The sequence below is a fragment of the Pieris napi genome, chromosome Z (genome assembly GCF_905475465.1).
Source record: "Pieris napi chromosome Z, ilPieNapi1.2, whole genome shotgun sequence".
NCBI lineage: Eukaryota > Metazoa > Arthropoda > Insecta > Lepidoptera > Pieridae > Pieris > Pieris napi.
Window position 1 is genome coordinate 12333631 of NC_062259.1, and position 26627 is coordinate 12360257.

Here is a 26627-nt window from a genome sequence, read left to right on the forward strand (position 1 = left end):
GTTGCTGGTGAAAGCAACTTAAAGCTGAATTTGTATTTATTTTAATGCTTTGATCAAATAAACGTTTTTTTCTTTTTTCTTTTTTTAAATCGGTTCACCCGTGTCTCCTACTGTGCTATACATAGGTCAACCCCCTTTTGCGTCGAGGGTTAAAAATACATGTGGAGTAAAACTAAAAACTGAAAATATTACTTTATTAAAATTCTAATTGTATGAATACTTCGCCTAAAACCATTTACCGCAGCTAAAACAAAAGTGTATATAAAAATCCAAAATATCAAGTCGCATACAATAATAACTACACCCCATATCACATAACTATTTATAATAAGAAAAATGCCGACATAACATATTATTAAAACATCAATAATACTAAAAGCTATCACGTACCAAAGGTACAATAATATTAAGACTTCATTATAAGTTAAAACAGCAATGAAAAATATAATATGTACAGTGAACAATAATATACCCATTGCGGCATAAATATGAATTATTATTTGAGCAATAATTGAATTTATATACAGTTCGTCAAGGATCGGTTCGCCGTATTCGTAAAAGATTATATATGGTATACTTAGGATTGCACCCAGAACAGCGATGATGATTGATCCCGTCTTAGGCGAAAGGCAGAAACAGCATGCTCTGCTTGTAGGGAAACGATTGAGGATGCTATCAGGCCTGTAACGTGTTTTCTATGAATCCTATACATCTCTAAAATTAGTTGATAAGATTGAACAGAGCTACGCAGTGCAACGATGTGATCCAACCAATAGTCGAAATACATGAACATATTATATTATTTAAAAATATGTTGTACTGAAGACCAAAAATTATATTTTCTTACATACATTTCAATTTGTATCTTCAAAGTAGCTTATTTTTTTTTATTTTTCCTTATACTACTAAATAGACAACAATATTTTAAATCATCTTAGAAACTCGTAGTTATAAGAAATATTGTCATCAATTTTTTTTATTACAAACTAATGTTGAAATTGACAGTAACGGCTCGCTTTTAAATGTAAATTAGACTGTTGCAAGACATTTGTGAATTATACAAGAATTTCATCAAAGAGGTACAAAAATAAATATAATCTATTACAGTCTTTATATAAATAATATATAGATTATTTTATAAAATTATGATTGGCGCGTCAATTGTAATAGGAAAAGTAGATATTTTCCGGTTTTGAGGACACAGGACCGCTTAGAAAGAATGTTTGTAACTGAAACCAATATGTTTTATTTCGAAACAATTTATTCATTCTTTTACAATACTGTCCAAAACAACATATTTCTGAAATTTCCAGGAAGAATCTATGTAAATATCACAATGTAAAAATAAAACGGATTATTTATTTTTAGTGTAATAGTAATTAGTAGTAATCTGTGGTTATTATTATTAGTTATAATCGTAGACGGACTATGGTTCTATACTCTATCTACGGTTATAATACTTGCCATAGGGCAGAGTGACACTTTGAGGTAGATTCTATGTTTTACAGCTAACAGCAGATTAATAATAATATTATTAGTATTATGGGTAACAGCTGCCTGTTATATTTTTTTCAAAATTATTATTTTTATGTAATAATAACAAAAATTGTAGAATCATCACTTTGATATAGGAATATGCAATACTTTATATATTCTATTATTATTCATCAAATTATTTAATTTCAATTTAATAATGCCATTTTTTTAAGTATATTAAGTAATTATACCTTGAAATAAATTATAGTAAGTATTAAAGTAATGTAAATTTTTATATTGCAACTGAATTTAGTTCAGTTTTTATATATAAATGCCATGTTTGTTATTTGTAAAGTTAGCAGTTAAGTTTTGTACTTTGTAGTTTGGAGATAGCCAATAGCCATACTTAGTACTTACATTGTATTTCAGCTGCTGAAGTGACGTAGAAGCGGCGCTGTCAGCGTATTACAAATGCTGCCAACATTAACTCATTAATTACCAACCTATAATTTATTTTCAATTAATAAAATATTTCCAAACAATTAAAATTTGCGTTCATGAGGAGAACAAAGCCGTTAAATAATAATTATTTCTTTTATTTTCAATTACAAAAAGATTAACAAGGAATTAAAATTTTCATTATGGTTTTACAGTATGAAGTGTAATAAATTAATAAAAGTACCTAGTATAAAATAACTGTTATTTCGATCTTGGGGTATTTTAACAGAGTATTATTTGAACATAAAATATTTTGATATATCAGTTACAGCACGATTCGAGGCCTAATATAAATTATATTAAGTTCGAATCTTATGTAATTTATATTTATGCATGCATAATATAGAATTGTGCACTTTTTGAGAAAAAGACCTGGAATAAAGTACTTCCTAAATACTCCCCCTAAATAAACAGTGGTTTGAAACGTTCATAGGCCGACACAAACTAGTATTAAATTAAAATGATTTTTAGTTAGTTCTAACCATAAAAAGACACGTGTTAAATATATATTGAATTCTCGTACTATTAGTTTGTGAGATATAGCGTTTTGAGTGAAGGAACGTCTTAATATACATTATTCGGATTCTGCACCATAAAAATAAACTGTTGAGAAGTGGCTTGCTAAGTTTAAACGAGGTGAAATGAGCACGGAAGACGATTCTCGCTCTGGACGCCCAAAGAGGCTGTTACTGAAAAAAAAATGTTTGGCACTCGGGTACTGCCGCGGAAAAGCTAAATTTTTGTTTCTTTGATATTAATTCAAGTTTTATCTTTGATATTAATTCAATCTACCACTCTACCAGACTCAGACTAACACGCCGATATAGTCTGTCTCACTCTTATGCGTACCCGCTGCACCGGCCGCACTAATAACGCTACGACGTCACTGATCTTGTCAGAGAGATGTGAATGCCGCACCTGTATTACTTCATCGTGTGTTAGGTTTTTTCGTCGCGGAATTTCTTGATTCGGTCGCAGCACTCAAAGCTTAGACCCTAAAGATGTTGGACATATCCTAGATGTATATTTGGATATGCGAAATCTCTGTTCAAAGTGGGTGCCGCGATTATATTTCTGTCCACAGAGCTCTGGACAAAATTTTTGCGCTGATGAAGACGAAATCGACGAAACTGTAGTCTAGTTTTAGGCTAAAGACAAATGATACTATAAAAATGGTATCGATAAATTGCATAACAGTTATAATCGTTGTATCGGTCTCGAAGAACATTGAACAATCAAATCAATTTATAATTAAAAAAATAAAATTCCCCTAAAAAGCCCCTGGACATCTTTATTCTCCCTAAATTTGTGGGAAAACCCCCAAGTTGGCACTACTGAACACCATTGCTGATTTGTCAAATGTAGTTCATGTTTTCGCCGTAGAAAATCTTTGGAGGCGCTGACTAGTAACTATTTAAGACTGATGCTTACATTAAAATTTCAGTAGTGTAGGAAGCAGAATTGTTATTGGTTGTGTGAATCAAAAATCAAATACACCTATATTTACTAAACTTTGTTGACAAGAGAAGACATTTAAGTGGAAGTCCTTTTTTGCGATGTAAGTCAAAAATTCATTAAATTAAGCAAATATTCAAAAGATGGAAACTGATACTAGTGAGGAATCGGAAACTGTATATATGGTGAGAAATGTTATGATTATAATATTGTCAAATACTAACACTCAATGACAGAGTATTTAAGTTTTTATAGTTAAATTAAACAAAAAACTTGTTAACACAAATAAACAATTGTTTTAAATTAACTGCTGACTTTTAAAAAATCATGCACATTTCCAGAATGTTTTATTACATGTATTACATGACTGTTAATTAAAAAGAAGTTAAATAAGTATAAGTATTTTATTAAAAAATCTTGTTGAAAAGTATTTCATGAAATTGCCTACAAATTTTAGCGTTAATTTAATTGGTTATTCTATATGGTAAAGAAACATTTATTTTATAGATGAGGCCAATTAGACCATGGTACAGACACATATCTGTGGAACCAGTTATGTTTTTCTACATGATGGCATTCATGATAACAAATGTGATTGAGCAAACATTTTACTTGTTCCGGGCATGCACAGTCAATCATGGTTATAGTCCGGAAATTTGTTATAACATTAGCAGTTATGACACAATTAATAAGGAAGTACAGGTTAGTACATATATTTTCTGGCTTAATCTAGCTTTATATACTATAGGGCCCCTTTACAAAACTTTAACCAAAGTAATCTACAATATATGGTTTATGTTTTTAAAGAAAATTTATGTACATTTTCCACTAGGCTTGTAGCATTTTATGGGTGATTTTTATATTTTAATTGTGAAGAGATTTTCACATGTCAGCTAGTGTTTAAATATATTGAACAATGAATATAAAGTCTTTTTTAATATTATTTGATGTATAGTTAGATATCTTACCTGTGTCCAGTTTTTATATTTGACATATGTTTGTCTTGAACCATTAAAACTATCTTATTATCTAAAACCTTTATTAGGTATTGTGCTGGCGAAAGTAAAAAAATTTTTATAAATTTTAATTATCCAACATTTATAACCAAACAATTAAAAATAAAATGTATATAATGGCATAGTTGCGAATCTAACAATTTAATCAAATACCATTATTTGTATAGTTTTTAAGAGATGAATTTTATTTCATTTTTATTATTTTATGTCAGTTTATTTGAAAGGCTCTACAAAGATATATCGTGAGATTTCATGACATAGTAAAATACTTTGAAGTGGCCGTCAAGATTATCAATATCAGCATTTACCTTTGTATCTCGACTAGTTTATGCTTGTGACTTTGTTGAATGTATTTTACGGTGTTCTAATTTACAAATCTACCTTTTATCAAGGTTCTGATAACGCTCGTCAAAAATAGTTTAGATGAGACAGCATAAAAATTTGCTGTATAGCTAATATTGTTTTGATAAGTAAGACATTAAATGAAAGCATTTGTAAGGCGAAAAATAATAACAAAATTCGAAATTGGGGAAAGAGTGTCAAAACGCTGCATAACGTTTTTTTATGTTTATAAAGCACTTTCGTTATGTACAAACTACAAAAAATATATACTTACTAATTTGTTATGAAATTGTCTGTTTTAAAATTTTATGTTATTTTAATTTACACCTTAAAATAGCATAAAATTCAACCAATTCGACTAAGGGTGAAAGAAATGAGCCTATCAATTCTTAAAATGCCGGCAACGCACTCGCGAGGTCTTATAACGTAAAGGAGCCTCCTGCCCGTATGCTCTGTTCTATAAAAAAAAAGAAGGGTGAGTTTCAGAGACTTGCTAAGTATGAGTCCCGTGGGTCAAATCCTTCCTTATTATTATTATCTTGCCCCTAGTTTCTGCTGGCTGCAGCTCAATTAGATTCCTTTTTAATCAAAAAATAGATATGCTTAGTAGCTTTGTCTTGTCCTTACTAATATTATAAACGCGAAAGTTTGAAGGTACGGATGGATGTTTGTTACTCTTTCACGTAAAAACTACTAAAAGGATTTTAATGAAACTTTAAAATGATATAGCCTATACATCAGAATAACACATAGGCTACAATTTATAAAGATATTGTGTGAATTGTCCAAAATATCATGTAAGTAGGAAAAAATCTACCATCTGCGAGCAATTCTAGCTTGCGCTGCCAAAACTGCTAGAGTTACACATATGTAATGTATGATGGAAATGTTTATCTTAAATAGTCCTACAAATATGCTACAGTATGTCTTATGTGTAAGCCATTATAGCCAAAATAGTGAATCATAACTACAATAAAAAATGATAATTTATTTCAAATGCACAATTGGTAGTATTAAATTGATTCGTAAGTGAAAATAGATACTTTTATTGCTATTTAAAGTGCTTAGATAAAATGTGTCGTTCACGCTACGTCATTTGTACAAATATTATTTTAATTCTGCGCAAACGAAGTCGCGGGCACCAGCTAGTAGGTATAACAAGTAATGGAAAATCTTACATTTCCGTCGTAGATTTTAGGCGATAACACATGACATTATAACAAAAAATGCTACGCAGCGGCGCGAAATACTTAGTTTTGTTTTGCGCTTTTGCTTTTGCGATGTTACAACTGAAGTCGATTGCGACTCCAACAGGAGATTAACATGAATGTAGAAGAAAAATAATTTGTAGATTTTATTTGTATATTCAATTGATTCGAAATACAGTAGAATCCAGATATAACATTCAAGGGACCGGCGATACCATGTCGTACTAACCGAATGACGTACAATACGGCAGGATTATTTCTTAAGTACATATATACTTAACTTACGAATAATTATGTATGTATTTTATTTGCCAAAGTTTGAATTTCCTATAGGCTCGTTTTAACCGGACGTATTATAATTAATGGTCGCTATAAGCAGTTGGCTTAAACGGGAGTCGCACTAAACGGTTATATTTTCTCATTACCTATGAAACTTGAGTAAACACTATCGTCGTTACCGCTTGGTCGTAACAAGCGAAGTCGTTGTATATGAATTCTACTGTAATTGAAATTTAAAAATAAAACAACCATTAATATCACAGTAATGTTACTTGGAACATCAGATCAGCTAAAGAAATATATCCACATTTTATAATTAAGACTGGATGTGTGAATTCTATTTATTTTCTATGACTGTATGTGTGAATTCTATTTATTTTCTATGACTGTATGTGTGAATTCTATTTATTTTCTATGACTGTATGTGTGAATTCTATTTATTTTCTATGACTGTATGTGTGAATTCTATTTATTTTCTATGACTGTATGTGTGAATTCTATTTATTTTCTATGACTGTATGTGTGAATTCTATTTATTTTCTATGACTGTATGTGTGAATTCTATTTATTTTCTATGACTGTATGTGTGAATTCTATTTATTTTCTATGACTGTATGTGTGAATTCTATTTATTTTCTATGACTGTATGTGTGAATTCTATTTATTTTCTATGACTGTATGTGTGAATTCTATTTATTTTCTATGACTGTATGTGTGAATTCTATTTATTTTCTATGACTGTATGTGTGAATTCTATTTATTTTCTATGACTGTATGTGTGAATTCTATTTATTTTCTATGACTGTATGTGTGAATTCTATTTATTTTCTATGACTGTATGTGTGAATTCTATTTATTTTCTATGACTGTATGTGTGAATTCTATTTATTTTCTATGACTGTATGTGTGAATTCTATTTATTTTCTATGACTGTATGTGTGAATTCTATTTATTTACAGGTCACAACGTCCCTCTTTCATCAATGGAACGGAATAGCAATGCACATGATACCTGTACTGCTTGCATTCTTTCTCGGCGCCTACAGTGATAAGCGAGGCAGGAAAATCATCCTTTTAACTGGCTTACTTGGAAAATTATACTTCTCTTTAATGATCACATATATTACAACTACCTGTAAGTATTTTTGACGTGATAACGTCTTTAAAATCGTTTTAGTCGGGTGACATGTTCAGAAACTTGTGTCACACCAAAATCTCACGAGCGCGATCGCAGGTATAACGAGAGAGAGACGGACCGATCTCCCGTCTCATCTCGAGCGCTGCCAGTCATTCCGTGAATGTATGAAGAAAAATGTATATCATAGTCGAATAAGTAAACTTGTCATTTTACACCCGAAATTTATCATCAAAAGTGTGAATAAAACGATAGATGTAATTTAAAATTTGAAAAAATTGTTATCTTCATTAATTCCTTACTTCCCAAAAACTTATATCACCAATAAGACGTTATCACGTAAACATCTCGATCGTAAACCTACTTTACAAACAACCAATATATTTTTTATTTACATTTATGCTAGGTTCTTCTGTCACTTCAAGTGCCACTTTGATATAATGAATCAATGGCGCTACAAACCTTTTTAGGTCTGGGCCTCAGATTTCTGTATATGTTTCATGATCATTCGTTAATCTTATAGGCAAGTAGATGATCTTCTGTGCCTGTCACACGCCGTCGACTTTTTGGGTCTAAGCCGTGTAGGTTTCCTCACGATGTTTTCCTTCACCGTTCGATTGTTAAATGCACACATAGAAAGAAAGTCCATTGGTGCACAGCCGGGGATCGAACCTACGACCTCAGGGATGAGAGTCGCACGCTGAAGCCACTAGGCCAACACTGTTCGATAATAACAATCGATTTGTGAAAGGTTTTCGTTATTCAGCCACATAGACCTTTTAAGACAGTGTTTTGCAAGTATGGGGCAAATTTGTGATTTTGCTAAATTATTATCGCCAAACCATTCACGACTTAATTTAAACAAGTGATAGACTGAGCCATTATTAAAATGCTTTTCACCGTATATGCCTTTCATACAGGACATACTAAGCGTTGAATTCAACTAAGAATTGAGATTAGAGTTAGACACCAAATTCGAAGAATAAAACCTGCTTGTAAAGAAACATTACCAATGTAGGATGTTAAAAGCTCACGGGGCTTCATACAGAGATTGAATATTAATACGAGTCTTAGAAAAATTCATGTTGTACCAGGAATACAACGGCTACATTTATTACCTGCGTTTTACCTGTCAGCATTCTCAGTTCTTTGAATTTAAATTGTGCAATTTTATTTCAAATTTACTGTGCTTTAGCTATATTGATACTTGACTGTTTTTTTGACATACAAATAAAAACGTTAATTGTATTATATTAAATTGAGACTGTTCTTGAGGTCCCCAGAAGAAATGTAATTTTTCAGAATTCGTTAGTTAAAGTGAGTTAATCTCAGTATTACAGTTTAGTCCTTATTGACTAAGAATTTTGCTGAGTGTACTGTGCACTCTCGACTTTGAATTTTATCGTATTCTAAACCATCAATCAAACTGAAATCTAATTTTAAAGATGTTCAATACCAGATTGTATTTTTGAAGTTATACTTCATTTGGCGCGTTTAAGGAAAAAATTATGAGAGAAAATTTTGTACGATGCGCGCGCACACCCTCACAATAAATCGACACCCTGAAGTTAGCTATAATCAACATTTTACTTTTTCTGTTGTTAGTATCATTTTTTCTACAAACGTAGAATATATTTTTTGAAAAGATCTTTATCTTGTTATGTCAAAGAAGTATAACTTCTAAGGCAGTTTTTTTTGTTAGGGCTATACTAATGTTAGTACATATATATAATTTTGAAAGGCTAATAATAATACGTTAAAAATTATTTTATTGAATTTCAAAGCGACCAGCTATTTGCTAGTTGCTGCAAGTTCTTAGTTCGAACGTCTGAACATAATATACCTTCTAAGTTATTATTTCTTTTTTAGCATGGCCTGTGGAATACGTGATATACTTTGCTGTGCTCCCAAGCGTCCTTACTGGCACCGATTTGGCAATATTTACTGGATGCTTCGCATATCTTTCCGACATTTCTTCGGTGGAAAATCGCACCTTTCGAGTTGCTATATTGGACGCGGTGTATCTAAGTACTATGCCCACTGGAATTTTTTTTGGTAAGTGCTTACTATATTATCCTTAGCATAGGCTTTATTTTATTTATTTGGCGAGTTTATATTTTGTCTACACTTTTGTTTCTCTATACCATGTTCTGTTAGTGTCCGCTCTCTTTTAGCACGGGTTGCCTTGGATAGCTTATGAGTGAAAAGGCCGCCCATTGTACAAAGTCTTTAGATTACTTGAATGAAAAATGTTGCCAAATTTAAATTATACACTATCTTATACCGTTTGAAACGTAAAGCTATTTAAAACAAAATCAGTAATAGACAATTTGATATATATGTCGCAACCAACTAGCTTAATTAGCATTTCAATTAACTAGAGCCTTTTAACTAAACAGTGCCGTTAAACTAGCGGCCTGAAAGATATTCAGCCAGTTGATCAAACAGCTAGGCAAATGATTTGAATCGATGATGTTTCATTTCTTGCCTAGGCTGTTGATTTTACTTTTATAATAATGATTGGTTTTATTGAAAGTTTCGATATAAAATTTCGGCTGTATCGTGTTTTCAATTTAGTATCAATTAACGAATTTATGTTTAAAAAAATGGAAATTGTTTTTTATTCCTTAAAAATAAATTAAAAACACAAAATCAAAATCGAAATACGTTTATTCAAATTAGATGCTTCTCAGAGCATGCTTATGAATGTCAACGTTTACAAAATTCACGAAAGAGCAGGACTACGCCATCCGTTCGCAAAACTACCAGGAGGCCTTGTTCTGAGAAGAACGGGCAAGAAACTCAGCAAGTTTTGCCCTCCATTTACATTACAATTATTCAAAGGAAAATGTCATAAACCACAACGTCCGTAACATATGTTTTCTTATTCATTTTTCAAGTGTGTCTTTATAGAAAGACGTTAATATATTCGTCTGACGTAATACAATCGAGCGTAATCGATTACCGATAAGTGGTTCAAGGAGGAGTGTTGCTTTATATTATTGTGATAAAAACATTGTCAAAATGTTTTATCAACAATATATTGTCAAAATCAGAAATACACAACTTATGGCATGATATTGACAAACGAGAAACATTTGTTTGATTTCGGTTTTTCTCAAGACCAATTACCGACACGTTACACTGTCATGAAAAAATTATATAACCTATAGAAATTAAAATTGTATCAAATTTTTCACTTTTAAGTAAATACAGCTGTGCCCGCTTTTTCCATTGTTTTTGCATTCCCATATGTCCAGTTTTGACACAGGGATTATAAAACATATGTGCTCCTATATTTTGAAAGTTACTCGAGATATTTTTACAAGGTTAAACGATTCACAAAGAATATAAATTTTGAGATTTAAATATGGTAAACATGCACCTGCGTTGCAGCTGAAGTTTTAGTGACACAATATTGTTTCTTGTCTGGTATTATTTTTTATTAACAAGAACGAATTTAAATAAAGGGTTTATTCCGTTGTTATGATGAAAACTATCAATTTGAACATTGCGTACAATGTGATTCATCAAGACATTTCCTTTTGCGAGCTAGCGAAATGTGGAATCGACCGTTGGAGGTCCTTCCTCAAGGGCCGACAACGCACCCCCTAAATAGGGGTTCCCGTCCCGTAGCCTCGTTTGCCCCCCTATCCTAAAAAAAAAGACGGAAAGAAACTCGTCCCGAAATGTTTAGTATTATTTATAGCAAGGAGCTGGTGTAGAGAATTCTTCCACCGTCCGCTTCTCTAGGCATTCCTGTTGCGAACTAGCGAGCTGTGGAATCGGCTGCCAGTGGAGGTCATGCCTAGGAGATACGACGTCCACCTATTTAAAAAAAGAGTATTTTATAATTAAGAAATTTTAATTCCAGGAAATATAATATTCAATCACCTTGTGAACAAATCGTTCACCGCGATGTTTGCAATAAACTCCTGTCTTATGGTACTGGCGACGTTCCATTGTATCTTCTTCCTCGAATGGCAGACCAGAAACGAGCAAATGTCGGCCAGAGAGGCGGGAGTGACCAATCCGATCAAGGATTTCTTCAATATAAATAATATCAAAAAAACAGTCGTAACTTTGACGAAGGAAAGGCCGAATAATAGAAGATTATTCCTCTGGTTCCTACTTGTGTCTATGGCGTTTTATACATTTCAAAGAGGTAAGTTTTTACTGTCCTTGTAGGTATTAAAGATTGATCTTGTAAATATTAATAATTTTCACTTCCTTAAGACGTAGGTAATACATTATTTATTGGTACGTCTTAAGGTAAACAAGTTCAAGGTCAAGCTTTTTTGTTATCCCTTATTTTGTAGTATCACTTAATTTCGGTAATCGCGGACACGTCGGTACATCGCTGTTTTATTTTGGTATATCATGTGTATTCTAATTTGTGGTCAAAATAAAAGAGTCTCCAAGTAATTCTGAACCGAGACAGGGCTAAGACAGAATATGACTCTTCACCTAAACGCGAGCTAACTTTCCAAACCTGTAAATCCTAAGGCCATTTGAGCGAGTTTCCCAATGAGTGGGAAAATTAACTTTTCGTAGTTTAGTAAAAATATTTTCTTAAAATCATCCAAAATGGATGCCATTGCTACAGTGATTAATATGGTTTTTGATATAATTTTAGAGAAACCTTTCATATCTATGCAGACAGATGAAATTAAAATAAATATATTAATTACAAACTTAGTGTAGACCTTCAAACTACGACGTCAATGATTGTGTCACCCTGAAACACGCTAACGAAGCAACGAAGGTGGAGCAACTTTCTTCTTCCACATTAGCGTAGAAGTAACGAACTAGACCTAATTTTCTTGTATCTCTTAGAATTATGTATGTTATTAGACATAGATTCAAGTATTACGTAACGCAATTTTTGGAGATTATTCCCCCCCCCCATGTAACTCGCCGTAACGTTTTTCAGTACCCAAGTATAGCAAAACGTTTCGTGACCACCTAGTGACTCTTTAGTTACTATTATGTGGTGTAAGTCGAAAAAAATATTAACAGTAACGCGTAATTTAATCCCCGCCCCGCATCGTAACGTTTCACAAAAGGAATAACCCCCCCCCCCATCCCAAAATACGTTACGTTATACTTGAACGCTCCCTTACATGAATATGCCTTAAGGCCTGTATTCACTTTGATTAGTGCGAGTGCAAGTGATTACGAGAAAACAAGTGTGGAAAGCGACTGATTAGTTGGCTGCGTAGTAAAGTGATTAGAAGCGTTTTTTATTTTTTTGCAAGTGAACTGCGAGTAGTGCGCGTCGCGTGCGCCCTTCCTTCCCCCTCGTGTGTGCCTGCAAAACTATTGACAACTGAATTTATTTAACAGAGCCACTAAACAATAATTGGACACTACTTGCACTAATCATCGTCAATTACTAATCACTTGCACACGCACTAATCAAAGTGAATACAGGCCTTAACGCTAGTTCCCACATTTTTATTAGAAAAAGTTGTCTTAGTGGTACATCTAATCATACAAAAATCGTTTGAGATCTTAAGTATGAATGTATGAGTATGTGAATAGGTGTGTGTGCATATAACACTCTGTAATTGAGTGTGTCTGTGTTAGTTTTTGAATTAATAAAATATCGTAACGATATTTCTTATTTATTACCTTTTCTTATTAATTTCAGACGAGAAGCCCGTCTTATACTTATACGCATCAAAAGTATTCAAATGGGACACAAATGATTACAGTAACTTTAAAACCTACCTGAGTACTGCCTATGTGATTTTCACCCTCTTTGGAATTCCACTGATGTCCAAAATACTTATATGGCGTGACACGGTATGTATTATACGAAATACTTAATTTAATAAGGTGTCTTAATTATAGCAATGCAGCGAGGAAATGCTAGCAACAAGGACACACTGCCAAAGAAACCAAGAGCGTACCAAATCTTGAAAGGCCGGCAACGCACCCGCGAGCCCTCTGGTATTGTGAGTGTCCATGGGCGGCGGTATCACTTTACATCAGATGAGCCTCCGTTTGCCCCCTGTTCTATGAAAAAAAAAACTTTAAACATTGTTTTGGGTTTCTATCTATACATTTTTAATTATTATTATGACTATATGTTGCTTTTGACAACGTCATCTATTGTCGCGAGTTGGTATTTGCACGGATTATATATTTGTTTTATATGACAATGATATTATATGCTATGTGATAAAAAGCTTTTTTACAGCTTTAGAAACGTTTACTTTAACTTTTAGCTTTAGAAACTTAATTCGATTTCTATGCTTTAGTTCGCAGATTTTTTTAAGAACGTACGAGGAGAAGATCATGCTATGAAACTTAGCATAGTGTGTTAATTTGGTATTATTATAATTATAAACTACATCAGTAATTATAACTACGTTTACAATATAGCTTTTGCTGTGTTTTAATATTTTATTACGTGAAACAAACTGTATTTCCATTGAAAAACTATATATATTAAGAAAACAAATATTGAAATAGCACATCGAATTTGTTCAAAAGTCAATAGGACTATTGATTAATTAGAAGATTCTTACATTTTCATTTATTCAACAAGAAAAATAAGGCGAAATATCATATTTGTTGATATCGGATAAAGTTTTGGCATTGACAAGTGTCATTGTGCGTCATACTTGACACTTTACTACTGTAGTCTACTATACCTACATAGTATGTCAAATACTTTGAAGAACCGACATAAAAAAATCTATTATGGGCTGTAACAACAACATCAGTATCACAGCACATCTCTCAGCATCATGGTCAGCAAGAAAGCATCTGGTGTGGACTACCTGTTTCCACCGGTTTCTGACAAGCCTCTCTTATGACAGCTTACAGTTTTTAGTACGATGAGTCATTCACTTGATCAGCCCATCTGGTTGGTGAACGGATATTTTCCTTCTGTATTACCTACCACGATCAAGTTCTCCAAGTTCTCGTCGCCTCTGCGCATCACCAACGTTGCATATGTAATATCACAACCTAGTGGAAAATAGTAATACACCGATACGTAACTCCGATATAACCATCGCACGGTAATACACCTATAGCGTGCTGAAACTTAAGTACTATGCAGTATCTTCAAACTTGTTGGATCAGAACAACTTGATTGGATGTGAAATTACAAATCGTAAAAGAAAATATTAATTAAAGGAAACACAAGACCAAAAATCTGAGCCCGGATAATGTCACTGCCGGAAGATGTTGCCGAAAAAGATGTTCGTTTAAGAGATAAAACACTTATTAAACGACAGCAGTGGGCCCGAATTTTAAACCTTGAAGTAGTCGGTTTACCTGAGACGCTAGACGTTAGATAAATATATAAATACTACCATACAAATATACATTCCAAAATAATATGATTTGATCACACATTGTATTAGCAGTAAAAAATTAAATTAATTCTGAGGCAAATATCCGTAAATATTTTAATGTATCTACTACATGATACAAACCCAATGTGTGATCACGACATATAAACTAATTATTTTCGAAATAATTATTTATTTGCTAAAAATGACACAAAAAGCATTTAAATTCCAGATGATAGTAATGCTGGGTGCGGCTGCGCACATGACCGGTCATTTGTTATATGCACAAGCAACTATTGGCAGCACCATGTATATGGGGGCAACTGCAGCCGCATTGGGGCCCTGTATAGTGTCACTCCTTCGTTCAATGACCTCAAAGGTTCTTACGCCGGCTGAAAGAGGCAAGCATTAATCATACAATGTCTTATTTTGTACTACTGTGTTTTGTTCGAAAGCTACCTATAATTTTTATATAAAAGTTCTTGTGAAAAAATCTGTAAGTAAATAAGAAAAGAGACTTTGTCTGCCCTATGGGAATTAGGCATACTATTTTTCTATCTCTATGAATTTTTGGTTCTTTTGAAGCATGGCTAACTTACACCAAGTCCTGATACAATTTAACCAGATTTTTTTATTAGGGCCATTAAAATATTTGCTATCGCAGAGTCCGCGAAATGAAAGGGCCGAATGCCCATAAAAATAACCATGGCCCCTCCATGAGACATTAAAAAAATAAGCCATTGTTGCTGTTACGGCTTATTGGTTTCAACGTGCGACTCTCATCCCTGGCTGTCAACCAATGGACTTTCTACGTGCGCATTTAACACTCGCTCGTACGGTGAAGGAAAACATCGTGAAGCCGGCATGCCTAAGACCCATAAAGTCGACGGCGAGTCATAGCCCATAAGGTTGACTACTTGCCTATTAGAAACGATCACGGAACATATACAGAAACCTGAGACCCAAATCTAAAAGGCTGTAGCGCCGGTGTTGCTGAAATTACCCAAGGTTTTTTTAGTTATCATTTACTACTATTACCACTAATTGTTTCTCGACAAAATTCTCCTCCAAATGTCGTCTGTTGATTTGTTTCTTCTATCCTTCATTCCCCCCGGTTAACCATCTTATGTCGCCCGCCATGTAAATGTTCTGAAGCATCATCTTCCATCGTTACGTCACCGAGGTGGTAAAGTAAATAAAGCAGATCAATAGGCGATTTCAAGAAGGCTTTTGTCGACAGACAAATTGATTGGTGATAATAATGTACAAAATTATGAAAAAAATACCCTAGGCTAATTACAGCATCTATTCTATAATTAGGTGTTGCGTTCGCCTTCCTATCGGTAATGGAAAACGCTGTGGGAATGTTTGCGTCCATTGTGTATACGCAAATCTACAAGGCGACGCTCGGTACGCCGTATAGTAACTCAATATTCTACTTTACTATGGGCACACAGGCAGTTGTATTCTTCTTGTCATTGTAAGTTTTTCATTTTATTTTCTCTAAATAAATTAATCATTGGTTTGGCAAAGTAAATATTTGGATGAATTAATATATTTTATTATAATCAAATTAAAACGATTTGACTTGAAACCCTCAGAGGAAATGGCTCAATGAAACTTTTTGGAGTGTATGTTGTTGATGATAAATTTATACACTCTTATAAACAGACATTTTTTTATGGTAATGTTTGTCTGGTACTGAACCAAATGTGGACCAATAACAAACGTACGTAACACGCCATCGTTACGTCTATGTTTTACGTTATAGTTATATTTCAATGTCGAAACGTCATTCCACAAAATTGCTTTTAAAACTTTTCATTTGTTAAGTCTTAAAGTAACTGTCGAACGATCAACTTAATAAAAAAGGGAACTTAGCACAGATTTCAACTATCCTCGGATTTTTTTCGCACGTATAGCATATGCATAGAAGATAAATTTGTTCATCCTTTACTTAATTTTACAAATTTCTATTTTAGAACCACGGAGATTTTATTAAAAGGACACACTTTGGAAAGCCAAGTGGAACCAGATGATACCATTACTGAAACCATTTAATTTGTTTAATTATCAATTAATATATATAATCTTAGAAGGATATTTATTAGCGCCGCCTCGTGACTCTTGAAGGTATGGTCTTATCATCCTTTGGCTACGCGTAGACTGTCCTGTCCATCATGAGATTCTACGCGTGGTCCCATAGCGGAACTTCCGGAACTAACCGACTCCTTGAAAATATCCAAATGCGCAAGGGCAACCGGCGCACTTAAAAAACCTATAACCCACTTCCAGGTCGTTTAAACAGGAGGTCGCTGGGCAAAGTCTGAGCACATTTCCAGATTTGGCGAAAGATTGGCCCGCCTCTCTTCGGGGAATCGTCATAGTCACCACTACAAGACAATTTCTGACAACCCTCCGTTCCACCCATGCAAAGGGAAGATGACTCGCCGGCTTATAACGCGAAAAAGAAAGCTGACCTCTTGTGCTGTCTCTTCGCGTCTAACTCGACTTTGGATGACCAAGGGAGGCACCACCGACCATCGTCGTGTGATACTTCGATGCCGGAAATCATATACCAGCAACGTGCTGTCTTAAAACTTTATCTACCTTGGATATTCATAAGTCGAGTGGGTCTGATGACATCCACCAAATTATCCTACGTGTTTACTCCTGAGTTGGTTCCGGTCCTAACGCGCCTTTTCCGGTAACTAGTTCGACACTGTCCCGAAGTGCTGGAAGACCGATTCAATACATCCGATCCTTAAAAAAGACAATCGCTCTGATCCGTTCAACTATCGCCCAATAAGCTCCTTGTTCTCCAAAATAATGGAAACCGTTGTTAACGGCCATCTCCTGAGGTATCTAGAGCCACCATCTGATTAGTAATTATCAGTATTGCTTGCATCGTGGTACCTCATATGGCAATTGAGTTCAAGAGGGAGGTTAGTTTGGATACAGCGAAAGTATTCGATTGGGTTTGGCATAAAGCGCTTCTTTCGAAACTTCCAGCCTATGGGCTCCCCGACAAATTATGCAACTGGATCTGCAGCTTTCTGGCCGTTGGGAACTTCAACGTCGTTATTGACAGAGCATGTTCCGACTTCCCCTGAATGCTGGGGTTCCACAGGGCTGTGTCCTATCCCCGACCCTTTTTCTTCTGCATATCAATGACAACCATATCAATGTTGCAACCTAGCAAGATTCACTGCTATGCGGACGACAACACTGGGGACTCTCTTACACACTGGCCGTGCAGATATTTCTTGGGCAGTAGTCGATTCATACTGGAACAAACTTGTATCTGAAGTCTCAGACTGGGGTCGATTAAATCTAGTCCAATTTAGCCCAACACACAAGTTTGCGCGTTTTCCGCTAAAAAAAGACACCCTTTGTCGCTACTCCTCTCTTCTATTTATGGCAGTTTTTGCCGCGCACCACGACTTTGTGGAACCAGCTAACCACTGTATACGTAGTATTTCCGAACCAATTCGACTTAGGGACCTTTAAGAAAAAAGCTCTCTGGTATGAGAGTGTCCATGGGCGGCGGTATCACTCAACATCAGATGAGCCTCCTACCTGTTTCCCCTCTGCTATATAAACAATCATATGAATTTAGGATAACTGTTGAGACGTAACATATATTTACAATGGTGTATAGAATCGCCATATATTTTTGACCAAGTTCGATAAACCTTATATTTTATATTGGCTGTGAGATTTTCGATATTTTGAATAGTTAGAAAACAGTTGTAAGTGCAATTAATGTGCGCATTTAATGCATTGTTTTTATACAAATATGATATAAGATGTTAAAAATATTATAATAGACAGGTTTTTTTTGATTAAGGCTAAAATACAAGCTCGGCGACTGAAATTGAGAATCGCATTTATGTCCCCGACACTTTAATAGCTTACGTGTACGATAACCAGGAGCCACATGGACCATAAAACACCAGAAACCACGTTGGATCGAATTTCCATTTGAGAATCTTTGGCCGAACGTACTGAAACAAAATTTAAGAAATCTCCATTTACTTATTAATATCTTTCAATAGTAGTTATAAGTCTATTGTTACTATTAATAAGAGAATAGTGGTTTCCTATCAATGTCAAGCACACAATCTCCCGCCAATTTTAGTTTTCTATAGTCTCTGGCGTTTAGTTTTGAAACTCGAATAATTAAATCTTATTTTTGTTCACAGAATTTGTAGACTTAAGTAGGTACGTTTAATTTCAGATAGAAGACCAAATCTAATATTACTTCAAATGTCTGTTAACGTTTTGTAGATAAGGCCGTGAATTGTGATCACTTTTGTGAATTTAGTACGTTCCTATTTTGAATATATCTTGTATCATATACTACAATAAAAAATATAAATTCTTTAGATTTTTTATTTAATTGCCTTGCACTATTAGTTTAATATATAATATACGTAATAACGTGTATTAAGAATGTAGCGTATAACAAATATATATTGGGATCATAGAATTACCTCAGAGTCATAATGATAACTATTATTATTAGTGGACTTAAGTTTTTTGTGCCTCATTTGGACTTCATACATACGTTGCTTGATATATACATTATACATGCCATGGGGTTATATAAAGGGTATATATACATCATAGATGCACTTTTATATATTCTCTCCTCTGTCAAATTATGCTTCCGCTTAATGATAAAATACAGATGAGAAGTTTAGTGGACTTTGAGATACATAATACATTTTTATAAGGAGTCGGTATATGTTACCAGTCTAGTATATATTTCATTGATCAGTAATTGTTACTTGAGGAGATAAAATAAAACTACTAATTAAGAATAGACATTTATTTTCAAAAGACTTTGTCCGTTTAAACAGTTTCACAATTTGTGTTACATAAGTGATCCCAAATTCTAAAACATACATAGTACAACTAAATATTTCGAAAGAGTATCACAATAATAGTCCCAACACAAGTTTAAATTCGCTTTAGTTACATGAAGAGACATCAAGAATATGTATTACTTATAACTAACATCGTCAACTGACCGAGTATTTTTATTAGCTTATCTCTACAATGAAGGTCTTACCATGCCTCTCTTTTCCATTTATAATGTTAGAAAAAGACGAGACCTTCTGATACAAGTTTAAAGAGTAAAACTTGGCCAGGCCACAGAGAACAAGAGCTTAATATGCTAGAATGACTAGCGCCACCTTTGGTAGCAAGAAAACATTTAGGCTTTTTCCAGCGTCTTTAGGTTTTAATGCGACACAAATGTATGTAAATGTTCAGGTATTCCTGAATCATTTAAGCTGACATTAACGATAGAAAATAATCCTAATACTGTGGCACTGGCTCTTGATTAACCTAACTTACTTTAACTGCTTTTCAGCATTAGTTAACATTGGACACCAATTACTACAACTACTTGATTAAACATCATATAAGTTTTGGGCTGCGTTTAATAACGGAAAAACCTGTTATGCAATACGTCAGCCATAGAGAATCCCAATAGTAGCATGGAGTGTGGAATGAGACAAATCGATATGATCTGGGCCACACGACGCGCAGTTAGACCGGCGAAGGGGTGTACTGGTCATGGAAGCTGAAGCCACTGCGCTAGACGGCTCTCAATGGTGTCACGGGCACGGGTCAATTCGGGCAAGTCGGAATCGCGGGCAGGGTACATGTCAGCGCAGTGGGCGGTACCTACGAAATATACGTGGTTTATGACATTTTCCTTTGAATAATTGTAATGTAAATAGAGGGCAAAACTTGCTGAGTTTCTTGCCCGTTCTTCTCAGAACAAGGCCTCCTGGTAGTTTTGCGAACGGATGGCGTAGTCCTGCTCTTTCGTGAATTTTGTAAACGTTGTTGACATTCATAAGCATGCTCTAAGAAGCATCTTAATTGAATAAACGTATTTTGATTTTGATTTATAAGAGTTGGGGTATTTAACTAATCTCCGCTGTAATCTAAAACATCGGAATTATTTCATCATTCATGAAATTAACTATCTCATTCGTATCTAAGTCCAAACTTAAAAAAATCATTTTTAGAAAATGTAAGTTAGTAGTCAAATTTCCTAAAGAAAAATAATTAAAATCGTTCATAGTTTTTTTTTCTTCTAAAAATGCGAACTTTCCCCGCAAAATATGTTCATTTATGCGTACATACCTGGAATATAGATGACCGGAGATTCGTTAATAGCAGTAGTGCGCATGCCGAGAGCGTGCCACGGGTCCACAGATCCGTGTACAAAGATAACACGCGTTGCCCTGATAGCGAGTGCGCCGTAATCCATGTTGGTCCAAGATATGCCCGCTTTTATGAAGGCCTCATTGAAACTGTAAATATCCATTACATAAGTTTATAGATTACTAGCTGAGCCGGCAAACATTGTTTTGCCTTGTATAGTTCTAGGAAACTCTTTTAGTTGGTTGGTTGGGGGTTGATCGTAGAAATAGGGGTGAAAATTAAGGGTTACACGTACTTTTATATGCTGCATCATAAAAATAAAAAACAAAAAAAGTTGTCTAAAAAATAAAAAGTAACATTTAGGCCGGTGAAAAATAGATGTTTTCCGATTCGCATACCTAACAGTGAAATTTCACGTGTTTACGTATACACGTAAACAAATGTTTATAATCAATCTGCGATTTGTGTTCAGTTACCAAATTATACATTACAAAACTCCGATGAAAATCTTCAAGACAAGAGTATTAAACAAGGGATGTCAAATTATTTATTTTACAAAAATAAATAAAAATTATTTAACATTAATATCGCTTTTCAAATCCAAAACTAAACATTTTTTTTCTTACACTTTATTTTTCACACTGTGTAATATTATTACGCGATTTGAGGCTTTTAAAAACCCAATAAAATATATATTTGTCTATTACAATTTGATAGAAAGAGTCGGAGTACAACGCCCTGCTATGACGTCTTTATCTAACTTCGAAAAAGGAGGTTATCAGATTGACCTGTCATGTGATATTGTTAGAATTTACTATTTTCGTACCTACTGTTCTATCAATATCTTGCAAGTTGCCGTAAGTTATATATGTTTGTCAAATGTTTAATTATTTTATGTATGTACGAAGTAACTTAAAAACTTCTGACCTTAAGAAAAATACATTTTCCAATTTTATCAACAGCTGCCGCTACATATATTAAAACAAATATTTATTTCCAATACACAAATATACAATATTTACAATATCCTTATCCTAAAGAGTAATAATAAATAAAAATAGAAAATTAAAACAAATTTAAAAAATTTGGTCCCTGTAGCAGTACCTTTATTGCTGGCATTTCATCGCTGTATTGCGATACTTATTCGAAAGCACCAGCTCTGGAGTCAACTTAAATCTTTAATTAGCTTGGACCCCACGGCCCAAGAGTCTCCATATACTTACTTCTTTCCAAAGACATCAATGCATTGTTGTATGAAGAAATCCAAAGAAAATTCGTTCCCAAACATTTCTTCTTCACCCGTAGATGTCTGGTAGAAGCCGAATTCGGTACATGTCTGATACATCCATTGGCGACCTAAAAAGTACTCCTATTAGAAACTGCTTCCAACGTGCAATTTAGATTGTATTTATAAAATAAATTTAAAAAAAAAGACAGTTCGTTCGCCTGCTATCCCTTAAAACAACTTACCACCCTCCGACGAATCCCAGGTCACATTCCTCAACTCTTGTATCATATTATCATAGCTATAGTCCATACATGTCTCGTTGTTCTGATCCAATATCATAGAGTTGAAACTAGCCAGGGCTTTGTATGCGGGAGTGTTATTCTTATACTCAGTTAGCATATCACAAACCTAAAAAGATAATATTGTATGATCGACGAATAAAACCCAACCACATAATTTAGGGGGAATCAAGACCAGAGTTTTTAAGTTAGGGGGATTTTAAGATACTTTAGACTCAGAATTTTATTTTTTTCTTAAAAACACGATACGAAAATTTATATAACGCCTCGAACCCAAGCAACAGACTGAACTAAATAAAACCCAAACGTGAATATAACTGGAATATCAAAAAGCTAAAAGTCGAAATTTTATACTACTTCAAGTTGGTCCTAGGAGGACCTGTAGAATTTGGCATCGCTGTCTTAAGAGAATGGAGCACTTACCGAATTAATAGTGAGATTGTTATAGGTGTAGTCGTTGGTTATTCTATTATCTTCATTGTATTGGACCAGACCAGCGACATCATTAGCGATACCGTTAAAAAAGTTCCTAATATCATTCCTAGAGGCGTTCTCGAGGGGTTTACAAGTTCTGAAAAATATTACTTATGTTTTCCCTTCGTTTTTATTATATAGATTGAAGTCAGTTGTATAGTCTGAGTGGGTAAAGTTCGGAGGGACTAATATTTTTTAGTTTAACGAGATCAAACGAAGGCTCGTAACTTAGAAATCTTATTCGCGTCAAAAATAATATTACAGATTTAAACTATGATATGAATGTGTAAGGATATAATGGCTCAATAACCAAAAGGTAAACCGGAACTTTGAGCATTAGGACTTGGAGTGTGTGAAGGCACCGAAGACACTTCTGCACTAAGAGTGCCCAAAAGTGTTGATGGAAACGTTTTATTACTACAATTTCAGTTGTTTAATTAAGACCCGAATTTTATAAAGCGGCCCGGCGAACGTCGATATCAATTAATACATATCTTACATTTTGCTATACTAGCCCATAGAGACCGTTCGCTTTTCCAGAAAAAAAAACAAAAAAAAATCCAGGTTCCAAAAAAAAAAAATTAAAAAAAAACTAGTTTAAGTTCAAAAACTTGTCCAGCCGTCTTCGAGCTTACGAAAATATTGTCCTATTCATTTTTATTTATATTTAAAAGATTCGTAAAGAACGCAGCATCTTAAGAGAGTAATAGCCTCAACGGACTTAAGAAAATATTCGCACTTCCCTAACTATTAAGGAAAAGTATTACTTATAATGCCACACTAAAATAAATGTATAAACCCTCGCCCGGGCATAGGTGCACATAGCAACGGCTAGGTGTAATTATAGATTTTATATCGAAGGCGCATTCGAGGTGCGCAGATTGCATTGACGTCATGTCACAGCCACTCCCAGCTCAAATCAATACACCCCCCCCCCCCCAATAATTAAATTGTGCATTATGTTATGTACTTTGGAATATTTGGTTCTGGTTACGCCCATAAACCGGCTCCAAAAGAAGACAATTTAAACAATTCTTGTATAGTTATTGAAAGATTGTTTCTTTGTTTGAGGTTTCATTAAAAAAATACATCAGATGATATAAATGATCACGCTCGTTTTATATAAATGTATTAAAGTGTGAGACAAGCTAAAAATAATTTGATTGACAACTTAGATTTTTCTGTAGAAAACTCTACAATACATTGTTACTACTTATATTACCGGCTTAAGAAAGTGAATATTGAAATAATTACCTGAACTCGTCATCAAGAACACTTGGGTTTGTTTGCATCAAAGAAACAATTTGTCTATGCGCTGCCTTAATTTTGTTTGTACAATCCTTGCTGGATGTTTTCTCAAGTAATGCATTTTGCACAACTTCAAAGTATTCTACAAAAAATTTTAACTATGTAATTTACAATATTTTAGTTGTATCCCAAAGAAAAACTCCCAACTATTCAAATGTGTAGAATAAATGAAGTCAAAAAATAGGTGTAAATATTTCAATAATTTATGTATTCTTTAAATTTCCTATTCGCAAAACTCTCACAAATATTCATTTCATCAAAACAAAAAACATAACTAACACATTAGAGATTTTAAATAATAAGACCCGATAAAATAAATTTTAGGGAATAATGCAGAAAATGGTGGTATCCCTTTTCTGTATTCAATTGTTTGATATTTTAAAATTATACAAGAAATAATACACTAAAACTTGCACTTAACTCACCTTGAAAATCTAACTTGGCTAGTAATGGCCCACTAGATGACACAGACATAAATATAAGATGGGGATATTTAACTCTTAACCAAGCAACAAGAGATCCGGGATAGGAACCTCCAAATGCCACCCACTTGAGTTGCCGTTTATTTTCATATTTAACATTCATAGCATCCACAAAGTTGGCTATATCAGCCAAAGCTTGGAATGATGATAGGTATTCAAGGTTCTTTGTGCTCATGTCCCTAAAAATATAATTGAATAGAGGTTGTGCAAAAAAAAAAAATTGAATATATGGAAACATAATAATTGTATTGTCATTCATCTTTTGTGGTTTTCTCTATTTTACACCAGATATCAAAAATGGTTTTGTAGTCAAAACTATTGATTATAGAACGAATCTGTGAAATTATAAATATGTACAAGTATCTTAGAATAACTATGATACTGCAATTCGCCCGAAAGAGAGAATTAAAAAAGATACTTCTTTATTAGGTCAAATAAATTTAGGAAATAAAAAATTGTAATTACTTTGTAGGATGGCTCTCCCCATAGTAACGATGTTCTAACATAATGCAGAGAGCTTTAAATTTTTTTGCATAAGTAATCCAAGCTCCTTTAGTCATCCACATGGGATTAGCTGGGCCTTCTCCCCCAACCATAAGAAATATAGGACCAGTCTTGTTGTTATAGAAAGAATCATTTACAAAGTATCTCTGAAAAATAGAGATATTTAAACACCGACGGCAAAATTATAAAAGAACTAAGAATTTATTCAGTTAGACAATAAGTCCAAACACTTTTGAACTAACTATATACTTAGCTAGTAATGCTGTACTGAAGATGTACAATGTCTATTATGTTAACCAGTTGTACCACGAAGAAAAAATAATAAAAATAAATAAGGGTTTAAGGGAGTGGTTCAAGTATTACGTAACGAATTTGGGGGGGGGGGTCCTTTTGTACAACGTTACGATGCAGGGCGGAGATTGAATGAAGCCGTTATTGTTAATATTATTTTCGAATTTCCAGTACTTTACACCACATAATGGTAACTTTTAGGTATAAAAGGTCACAAGGTGGTCGTTAGTAGAAGTATAGTAAATACTTGGGTACAGAAAAGTACAAAGCCTAAACCTAAAAGGCATCCATAGTATGTTCGGCTAGGGCTATGAAAGAAGATAGTGTCGGAACCAATTTGTTTGATATATCAAAACTCAGATATACATTAACACAAAATTTAATTTGAACATCCCCATTGTTTAGTGCTATTGTAAGGTAATTTCTCTATTATATAATTTTGTGTAAAAAAAAAAAAACAAGTTATGTACATACCTGCTCCCAAACCCTTTGATCTGTTGGGGATGAGTGGTCCAGCTTTTGTTGAAACCATTGTGCTGGAGGAAGATTTTCACCTGCATATTCAGCAGGCGCACCTAAATTTCCTCCCTTCGACCGCCCTAATCGGAACTCTTTACTACCATTAATACTCAAGAACATTGGCAATAAAAATACAAAAATTAAAGACAAAGTAACACGGAACAACATTTTGAAAATCTACAATGAAGTCACCAGAAGACAAAGTAATGTTTCAAAAATAGAACTGGGTATTGATCGGTGGTGATATATAAAATGTATCTATTAACAATATTTTTCTCTAACGTTTTTAACGATTGAGCACTTTTACGGAAAAGAATTTAATGTAACACTAGGCATTGTCCGTAAAATTTCAACCATTTCACAAAAAAAAAATCACATTTGCCACAACTAGGTGCACAACATTTGCAACAAAGTTCAAAGCTGTTAATGATGGATGGGTAATGGGTTATAGGACGCGCCACGGCCGATGCGCGATAGGCGTTATGCGCAGGTTTATCCGTTATCGACCCAGCCACGATGAGCCACAAAACCAGGATCAATCATCAAGTGGGCGAGAGGCACAGGGCGGCGGCTTGAATACTAGCCTACGCCTAGCCTAGCCCCTAGGTGACCTACTTT

At 34.0% G+C, this 26627-nt stretch overlaps 2 protein-coding genes across 4 annotated transcripts; one reads left to right on the top strand and one right to left on the bottom strand.

Annotated features, from left to right (window-relative positions):
• The first annotated feature begins 3386 nt into the window (after positions 1-3386).
• LOC125062822 (proton-coupled folate transporter) lies at positions 3387-19102 on the top strand. Of its 3 annotated transcripts, XR_007119338.1 has the most exons (10): positions 3387-3614; positions 3937-4131; positions 7234-7408; positions 9278-9463; positions 11283-11573; positions 13062-13216; positions 14951-15119; positions 16039-16198; positions 16701-16851; positions 17014-19102. XR_007119338.1 is itself a non-coding variant. In XM_047668997.1 (9 exons), exons 1-9 carry the CDS (start codon positions 3573-3575, stop codon positions 16777-16779), a joined length of 1452 nt encoding a protein of 483 aa, XP_047524953.1. In that variant the 5' UTR covers positions 3387-3572; the 3' UTR covers positions 16780-19102. The 3 variants fall into 3 exon arrangements, 2 of the variants coding, with proteins under 2 accessions (XP_047524953.1, XP_047524954.1); XM_047668997.1 differs by having other exon boundaries at positions 16701-19102; XM_047668998.1 differs by having other exon boundaries at positions 3387-3532; positions 16701-19102.
• A 435-nt stretch (positions 19103-19537) lies between these two features.
• On the bottom strand, positions 19538-26612 carry LOC125062820 (putative serine protease F56F10.1). Its single transcript, XM_047668992.1, has 9 exons — positions 25965-26612; positions 25161-25345; positions 24639-24874; positions 24160-24295; positions 22855-23002; positions 22375-22540; positions 22128-22260; positions 20884-21053; positions 19538-20415 (listed from the first exon to the last, which is right to left on the bottom strand). Exons 1-9 carry the CDS (start codon positions 26175-26177, stop codon positions 20303-20305), a joined length of 1500 nt encoding a protein of 499 aa, XP_047524948.1. The 5' UTR covers positions 26178-26612; the 3' UTR covers positions 19538-20302.
• Positions 26613-26627: the final 15 nt, after the last annotated feature.